Source organism: Macrobrachium nipponense, chromosome 46 (assembly GCF_015104395.2).
Source record: "Macrobrachium nipponense isolate FS-2020 chromosome 46, ASM1510439v2, whole genome shotgun sequence".
NCBI lineage: Eukaryota > Metazoa > Arthropoda > Malacostraca > Decapoda > Palaemonidae > Macrobrachium > Macrobrachium nipponense.
Genome location: NC_061106.1, coordinates 40,997,491 through 41,007,490, shown reverse-complemented (window position 1 = coordinate 41,007,490; position 10,000 = coordinate 40,997,491). Strand labels below are relative to the sequence as shown.

At 38.2% G+C, this 10,000-nt stretch overlaps 1 protein-coding gene across 1 annotated transcript in view; it reads right to left on the bottom strand.

Annotated features, from left to right (window-relative positions):
- Positions 1-10,000, bottom strand: part of LOC135214951 (fibrinogen C domain-containing protein 1-A-like) — a 504,902-nt gene that overhangs the window by 54,594 nt on the left and 440,308 nt on the right. Inside the window, exon 7 of the mRNA XM_064249444.1 lies at positions 1,281-1,455. Coding sequence (XP_064105514.1) covers positions 1,281-1,455 — 175 coding nt within the window. The remainder of the gene's footprint in view (positions 1-1,280; positions 1,456-10,000) is intronic.

The window sequence follows — 10,000 nt, the reverse complement described above, 5'->3', positions numbered from 1 at the left end:
TAAAGTATCTGCCTTGTCATGAATAAGATGAAGACAAGATCTTTGGGCATAAAAGCCTCCATAAAGAACGCTCAGAGTCATAAACACACAAAATGAACAATAATCGAGAGATGTAATAATACTGCACGAATGCGTCTCATGTCGATAGCATCTTGCAATCTAACCAACTCGTGCTTTTACTCTTAAAGGAAAAATAAAACATACTGAATAAGATCAAGCCCAGAACCAGTCTACTAAATACAGAGATACTTCGGCTTTTATCATAGGTATCACTTAAATAATGCTTTGAAATCTTACTCGGAGTTGAACTACACACTCACACGCAGATAATGTAGACACATTTTACGTACACGCTGGCGAATGAGCGAATGTCAATTTTGATAAAAAGAACAGCAAGAAACCTGTGCGTCGAATGATTTTTTTTTTCCAAACTTTAGGAACTCTGCCTCCCTTCTAACTGGATTTACATGCCAATATGCAAATCTACGAAGATATTCAACAATTCTTCGATGGCTCTGGAGGTACCCACGTACCAGCAACGAATAAGAAGAAGAAGAAGAAGCAGTAGGAGTAGGTGTGAAGAAAAAAAAATAAACTGTAAGCCAAGTTGAATAAATCTCAAAAATTATTAGGGAATTTACATAACGTAAGCAACTCCCAGAGATGGAGCCATTATTCTGGAACCCCAAATGTATGATAGGATCCTTCTTTCCTTCGGTGTGAAGTCAAGTCTCGTTTGGTTCCTTCATCTTAAATATGAACTCAATGCACTGCGAGTTCTGAAACCTTGTTGTAGTGGCTTTGAAATTGTCTATGTTTAGCCATTAATCGGACGAAGAGATATTCGAGATTTTGTTTTTCGAACTAGCTTTTTTGATAACGAGTTTCGCTTTATTTGTCTCTTCGTTAACTACACGAAGGTCTGAACTGTGAGCTTACCTTTAATGCCATATGGGCACATTTGCCTCTTTCTTAGTTTTTTATACATACAGCTATATTCTTTTATATATATCATATATATATATATATATATATATATATATATATATATATATATATATATATATATATATATATATGTATGTGTGTGTGTGTGTGTGTGTGTGTGTGTATTTATAATACACACATACACACACACATATATATATAATAGTTGTTCAGATATGATATGCTTATCAGCATCTTCCGTACTACTTAAACACTATTAAACACTAATTTATTTGTGATAATTCTCTCTCTCTCTCTCTCTCTCTCTCTCTCTCAAAAATTACAAGACTTACATCTCCTTCTTCCTCGGCGGGGAAGTATGCCAGCTGATCCTCCTCGGTAGTCGTGTCCTCCACACCACCACTCCTGGGGGCGTGTGGGCGTGCGGGTGTGTCGCTTCGTAGATTCAGCTCCCGACGCCCAGCGGACTGCAGAAGGGGGCAGGTTTTGTTGGCGAGCTTATCCAGGCTTTGGAAGTAAAAGAAAAAAAAAAAAAATTCAAATTACTACTACGATCTTTAATTCCAGACGCGTGTGGGCGGCAGTTTTTATTTTTAATTTTTTTTTTACATAATGTATAGACACACACACACACACACACACACACACAAAGGAAACTATTCTGAGCGTTCAAAAGGCTTCAAGGATTCTGAAAAGGCTTCAAGGATTCTGCAGAGGATAAACACGTGTAGGTTTAGCTCCTGAAAGCTGCCCTTAATCATAAAAAAAAAATAAATAAATAAACAAAACATATTTCATTGGGATCCCGATGAATGGAATGGAATGGAATATGATGAAATTTAGGCTTGGAAGCCAAGCGCTGGAATGTGATTTGGGATGGATTCCGATGAAGCTCAACTAACAGTCATTCGAGAAACGCAGATCTATAAGTGCCTGACACTTTTTTTTGGGAAGGTCATCATATCTTGTCGCGCCAGTGCTGGATCCACTGTTTGGCCGCTTCATTGGTGTTCAAGAGGTCTTGATCTGTGCAGGTGGGTCCCAGTTCACATTCATGAAGGATGTGTTGCATTGTTTGTACTGGATAGCCACACTGGCACTCACCAGTGGGTGCGAATCCCCCCATTTATAGGTGTAGCTAGGCTATAGGTAATTCAAAGCCTTTCTTGTCTGTCTGTGGGCGGTTGTTTCTTTCATAAGCTACGGCACTTGGAAACAAAAATATATAGACTCGTTCTCCAGGAGATTTAGAGGCCGGCAATGATCCTGGAAAGACAAATTCGGTGCAAGTGCGCGTGCTCGCGAGCGCGGTTCCTCCGGCCAGACGGTTTTCTAATGTTCTTGTAGCAAAGAAATGGAATGAGTTCGTTCTTTATGGAAGGGCAAAAATGCAGCCTGGGAATATATAGTTTTCGTTTGCAGTTACTTAGTTCCCGACAGGTTTCTCATCTTACGCCCACTGGGGATGAGAAAAGAGAGAGAGAGAGAGAGAGAGAGAGGAGAGGTATACTGCTGTTTGAGAAATAGCCCCCACAATGATTTTCATTTTGTTTTAATATATTTTTCCCTTACTCTGAATGCCCTTTACGGGTTCCATTTGTCTCTCAGACATTTATAAATAGTGGCTAATTATGCTCCCCCATTTGACGTAATTAATTACAATTACATGCCGGTGATATTTTCAGAGGGGAACTGTCTGTAATTTTGGTTGGGTAAACTGCGTTTTTTTAAAGCCTCACCTCGCGTAATGAATCGGATTACTCACATCAACGCCCCCTTCCCCGCCCCACCACCCACCCCCGCCGCTAAGCCCCATAACATTCCCTGCACCTTCCCCTAATAATACGGATGAAGGGAGGTAGGAGGAGGCTAAGGCAGGGTGGTGATGAGGGGAAGGGGGGAAGAAGAGAAGAGAGAAAAAAAAAACATATATATACATATAGGTATATATACAGACCCATAGATATATATATATATATATATATATATATATATATTATATATATATTATATATAACATGCCGGATTTTATATGCAGCATCGCAGATACTTTAATATACATGTTTACTGCATTTCAATATTTTTTAAAAATCAATACACACACATAACACTGACTATCTGAGATACAGTTATGAAAGCACATGTCGTAGGATGAAGGTAAATCCCTTTTTTTTTTTTCTTTTTTATTTTCTGGTTGTTATGACCAGCAAAATCCTGCGTCACTGTCCTGTTTAGAAGGCATACGTAATGCTGCACGACTGCTGCACTATACGGGCGCTGTCCATCGCTGTGCAACCCACTGAACGTAAAGCATTGGATGACGTTTTTCGTGGTTTTACGAGCGATTGCTTTTTGCGTCCGATTGCGTCTGTACGTTTTCTTGAATGCCGGGGAAAAGAGAAGTTGTCAAGAGTTACGCTGGATAAATCGAAGGTATTGCCACGTTTGCCAAAGAGAGAGAAGAGAGAGAGAGAGAGAGAGAGAAGAGAAGAGAGAGAGAGAGAGAGATAGAGAGAAGAGAAGAGAGAAGAGAGAGGAGAGAGTGGGGGGGTGGGAAAATATATTTAAGCACTGAAAAGGTGCAAGAGAGAAGAGAGAGAGAAGCGCAGTAGTTACTAATGCATAGTAAAGATACATACATACATACATAACATATAGGAGAGAGAGAGAGAGAGAGAGAGAGAGAAGAGAGAGGAGGAGAGAGAGAGATTTATAATGCCTAGATGATAGATTAGATAGACACCTACAGAGAGAGAGAGAGATGAAGTTCATGGTGCATATGAGAGAGGAAAGGAAAATGGTGAAGAAGAGAGGAGAGAGAAGGAAGAGGAGGAGAGAAGAGAGAAGAGAGAGATTGAGAGAGATGAGAGAGAGAGAGAGAGAGAATATTCACAGCGCATACACAGGTCCGAACGACTATTTAATTACCGGATCAAGCTGTATTTGTTCGCGGTAATGGGATTTTCTGGGTTCTGAAAGGATGAAAGAGAGATTTACCCTCTTTTCCTTTCTATTTATGAGCTTGAAACTGATGCAGTATTAAGAGGGAGGAGGGTTGAAGGGAAGAAAAGCCTTTCAAAGGAAAATGGGTCAGCGGCGTATTCCATTCGGGAACAGACGTCTCCTCCTCCTACTGGCAGAGCGTAAAGTAAATTAAAGCAAATGAAGGCCGGCGCTTATATATAATGGGGAGAGATGGTTTTTAAGAAATTTATGACTGTGGCACATGCGGATACTGGAATTTTGATCGTGGATTTTTTTTTTTTTTTTTTTTTTTTTTTTTTTTTTTTTTTTTTTTTTTTTTTTTTTTTTTTTTTGTTTTTTTTTTTTTTTTTTTTTTTTTTTTTTTTTTTTTTTTTTTTTTTTTTTTTTTTTTTTTTTTTTTTTTTTTGGTGGTGGGCAGCTTCGTCCTCGCCGAATTTATCGGGTGAATTTTCCTTATGTCCACTAGGTACCTTTACAGAGTTCATCTTAACGATTTGTATTAGCTCGTAAATCATCCTCTTGGATTTTGATTGCTTTCTTATAGCAACGAACTGATCCACTTTTCCAGATTAGAATATCATCATCCATTGTCACTGATCATGATTTAAGGGTCGGAACATTGAATTTCAAATTAATGTCCACTAAACGTCGTTGTAAATTTTAGCTTATATTGCGGGGGAAAAAAATCGGTAAAAAAAATTTTTTGGAAATAGTATTTTACACAAAATCAATTCTCGAAAAACCTTCAGCATTATTTTTTATGGTTGTTATTCAAGGGGGTCTATGTATGTATGTATGAGGACGAATAGTTACTGATTAACTGGTCAATATGCTACGAATTTGAATTTGCACGACAAAATAGTGAATTTTTGGCTCATTAACTGGTCAATATGCTACGAATTTGAATTTGCACGACAAAATAGGAAATTTTTGCTCAAAATAACTGTTTACAAAATAAGTAACATATACAGTTAACTACAGATTTTGAAAAAACAGCTCCCTCGACAGACTTGTATATTTCTGGGTTTAACAATATATTTTTCTAAAGGGGCTTGTATAGAAATCCGAGTAGAAAGTGAAAAAAAAACATTAGATTTATATTCTCTATTGTCACTAATTCCACTGGAACCGTTCTCCTACTTCCATATCCAAGTTAACGAGAAGTGCACATGATAAGAACACTATAAGTGTACTCTGTCACTGTTGGCAGCCTTCTTCATACTGGAATGAAATTTCACCTAACATATGCATCAGTAATAACTATAGTCAGTGCTCACAAAAATGCCTAGAAATGTACAACACTTTCCCAATTTTGGAACGAGACGACGTCACTTCGAAATCCAAAGAGCCCCGATTTGAAAAAAAAAAAAAAAAAAAAAAAAAAAAAAAAAAAAAAAGAAAAAAAAAAAAAAAAAAAAAAAAAAAAAAAAAAAAGGAAGAAGAAGAAGGAAAAAGAAAAAGAAGATAAGAAAGAAGAAAAGGGAGGGGAAAAAAGTCCTTTTGATTGCGCCATTGAAAGGGGAAACTGGAATGCTCAAAATGCAATAAACCGCAAAGAGATATTGGCTTTTGAAGCCCTCCAGGCCCTTTTACAAAGGGCTCAAACGTGTTCCTCTGAGCCCGGTAATGATTCTTGGGCATCAAAAGTGAACACCAGGGACAGGAATGGAACGGAAAATCCAATTTTTGTTTTTTACTCCGCTACTTCGCTGGCAGAGATGAAATCCTCTGCCGTTTAGGGGGAATTATGAAGAGACGAAATCACGGTCAATTGTGTTTCTGTTTGTTTGTTTGTGTGGTGTTTTTACGTTGCATGGAGCCAGTGTTTATTCAGCAACGGGACCAACGGCTTTACGTGACTTACGAACCACGTCGAGAGTGAACTTCTATCACCTGAAAAGCGTGAAGGTTTTCGAGTCTATAGTTACAACATTTAGAAAAACTGCATCATACTTCGTACACAAAACTCGGTATGAGGGTCTTCGCATTACTACAATAGATTCACATCAACCGTGCATTTGATGTCTAGGCCAGTCCCTTTCGACGCTCCTGATTGGCTTTTGATTACCCAGTCACAGGGCTGGAAACACTCACTCTCTCTCGAGAGTTCACATAGGCAGGATATATGTTCCACCTTTCCTGAGGGATACTTTTGAAAGACGTATCCCTCAGGAGAGGTGGAAAATACATCGTACCCATGTGAACTCTCGAGAGAAACGGAGTTTTTCCAGCCCTGTGATTGGCTTATCAACAGCCAATCAGGAGAGTCGTAAGGAACTGGCCTAGACATCAAATGCACGGTTGATGTGAATCTACTGTAGTAGAGCGTGGCAAGGCAGGATTCCCTATAATTCTCATTATCGGTAGCAAATGGCGTCGTTCTTTCATATGTTCCCCTTCTTCCTTTGCAATGTTATGTCTTCTGTTTTCTGACCCTCCCACAAGTAATCTACTCTCCCTTATACCCTTGCATATCTCCCAACCCACATTCCCTATTCTCTGTTTTCCCTAGTTCTGTTTTGCTCATTTCTCCAAACCCTCTCCCTAGTTGTCTTCTTTTTCTCCCCTCTTACTTCCCTAACTTTGTTTTTCTCCCCTGGTCCCTCCCTAATTTTGTTCATCTCGCCCTACCGACGCTCATTTTCCTCTGCTTTCATTTCCGGTCTGCTACCTAATCGTATTCTGCCCCATGACGTCAAGTCAGTTTAGTGTGCGAAGATAAATCACACGCATAGGCAATCATTAGAAAACAATGCTAAGATTTGAATAAGCAATCATATTTTTCTCTAATTCTGTTTTTCGAGTTCGGTGTCTGTGAATAATTCATTTGCCTATTTACAGACATGCGGGCTTAAGTTTTTATTTATTTATTTTATTTATTGATTGATTTATTTATTCATGAGGGAGAGATGGATTTTTCACGCAGCATATTCTTCACGTACATATGTAAACTATTTCTTAAGAATGTGGAAGACTATACTTTCAATATATATATATATATGTATATATATATATATATATATATATATATATATATATATATATATATATATATATATATATATGTGTGTGTGTGTGTGTGTGTGTGTGTCTCTCTCTCTCTTTTCCCCTTTTAAATTGGTGCATCAAAATATCAAAATTCTGGATTTCAACGCGTATTTCAGGATGAATTTACTACCAGACACCCCTCTCTCTCGTCTGGCTAAAACCCACAGCAGTCGACTTTTCACCACGTACACCATTCCATTGTAAAGGCCAACGGAGACACCATGGATTTTTCATGAAATGACCGTGAATTGTTTCTCCTCGCCCGTGATCGAACTCGAGTTTTTTTTTTTAAATCAATACATATAAAACTTATACCTTAGGAAAAGAAGTTAAGGTATAGCTACTCAGTCCTAGAATCGAACCCACCCCTCTCAGGTTTGGAGCAGAAGAGACTGACGAATGAAAACAATAATGTAACTGAAATGACAAAAAACCTGCTAAAAAGAAACGAGCCGGCCAAACAATACTGAATATCATTTTTGATCACGGCCGTGCAAACATTTCGGTAAAATCATCAAAGGGATATAATAATTCTGCCCTCGAACCGAGGCCCGTGTCATCCGGACCCGATAATTGGGATGTCAAAAACAGATAAACGGCTCAAAAACAAACGTGCTCCCCAGCCACCAAGGGAAGCCCAAATTCAACGGAATAAACACAGCGAAGGAATAAAGAGAATTGGAGAACAGATGATCAGTGGAGGAATAAAGTTTAAATGTAAACGTCAAAAGTTGAATAATCTATGAATGGAGCACATTAAATTTGTTCTTGCAGAACGAGATATAAAATTTCTGAATAATCTATGGATGGAGCACAATATATTTGTTCTTTCACAACTAGATATAAAATTACAGAACAATCTATGGTTGGAGCACACTAAATTTGTTCTTGCACAACGAGATGTAAAATTTCTGAATAATCTATGGATGGAGCACAGTATATTTGTTTTTGCACAACGTGATATAAAATTACAGAACAATCTATGGTTGGAGCACACTAAATTTGTTCTTGCACAACGAGATATAAAATTACTGAATAATCTATGGATAGAGCACATTATATTTGTTCTTGCAGAACGAGATATTTAATTACTGTAGTGTTCATAAGTGCGCACAATCACTAACTTTTTTCCTTCAGCAATGTAAACATAAACTGCATACTGTTTCTCAGGATAAATTCTACATATGCACTTGGGAGAAATTAGACAAGCACTCTTATCAAGCGAGAAAGCAAAACTGATCGACTGTGCATCTTTTTAATCGTTATTCAGCTGCAGATCCATCGTCTTTGGCGTTGTCATATTCTCATTCAGTGATCAATCTATTCAACGGCAATTTATGGTACCAAAACCAATCAATACCCTATTCCGATGTGTGATACGGATTCATTTGCAGTTATGAAAAATGCCGTTTGTCGTTTCATTCCTCCGTCTCGTTTTGGAACAGAACTTCACTTATTTCTGCATTAGATCACGTGAGCTTTATTTAATGACCTCATCCATCAACTTCTGAGACAAAATTCCACGGGCTTACGATTTAAACACCAAATTTCTCGGCATTTCTCTAAATATAACAAGCTCCATCCTATGCTTTGCCACTTGACATTAGCACTCTTTGAGTCGAGAGACGTAACTGGCCTTAATCCGAGGGTAATCATGGATCAAAGGCAGGCGATACCATGCTGAAAAGATTTTAAAACCCATTAGGATTCACCTGCTATTTCAAAGTACGTTTTCCGACTGAGATACTCGAGAAAAAAAAAAAAAAAAAAAAACTAAATCCCTCTTTTAATTGGAAAAGGAAAAAATCAAAAACATTTAGCTGCATTTTACTTCGGGAGTTAAATGTTCAAAGGTAGGATTTGTCATCGGCCGAAAAGATTTAGATGTACTTTCATTAGTAGCTAATGAACCTTGGCGTCACCAAGCCGTTTTAATAAAATAAAACGAGATAGCAGGTTTTTCAAGAACAGGACCCGACGGTTAAGATTCTTCCTCAAGGTTTGGATTTCTTCCCGGGGCGTCTGTGATGCTTTTAGAGAGACGAAACCAGGTCTGACAAATGTCTCACTCAATCGTTTAAACAACTAATTAACCGACTGACCGAGGCACTAAAACAACGTATTGGCTGTTTCTGTTTGGTGGGCAGGGTGAGTTAGCAAGATTCTTGTCTTACATTTCAGATGGCTTAAAAAAAAAAAAATAAAAAAAAAAAAAAAAAAAAAAAAATAAAAAAACCGCCCCTTCCCATACTCCCATTTAAAACCTTACTTCGAAACGAAGGTTGCTTTATGTTATATATATGTTTGTTTGTTCGTCTATTAACAGAAACCAAAAACTGTGATTTTTTTTCTTTTACTGAAATCTTACCAAAGGAGTGTCTCATAACTGGCGCAAAATTACAATATTCAGGGCGAGATCAGAACATAACTTTTCGAAAAACATACCCTTCTGGGAACAGAGAATCCTTAGCCTTGGTGTAGGTTCAAGGCTCTCTAAAACCCCGTGTCATATGGACGGAGAAAGACAAATAATTCCACCTCGAGAAAGACAAGAGTCAACCCAGAAGACATCCGGCATCTCACCTTCCATATCTGTGAGATCGTGAAGGCCTGACATGTACGGAGAGAGAGAGAGAGAGAGAGAGATTGTATTTCAAGTGAAACAGAGAGAGAGAGAGAGAGAGAGAGAGAGAGAGAGAGAGAGAGAAAATGTATTTCAAGTGAAACAGAGAGACAGAGAATATACTTCAAGCCAACCAGAGAGAGAGAGAGAGGATTTATTTCAAGTGAAACAGAGAGAGAGAGAGAGAGAGAGAGAGAGAGAGAGAGAGAGAGAGAGAGAGAATATACTTCAAGTGAACCAGCGAGAGAGAGAGTGTGTGTGTGGTGTATTTCAAGCGAAACAGAAACAGAGAGAGAGAGAGAGAGAGAAGAATATACTTCAAGTGAAACAAAGCGAGAGAGAGAGATGTGATGGTGTGTGTGGTATTTAAGCGAAACAGAAACAGAGAGAGAGAGA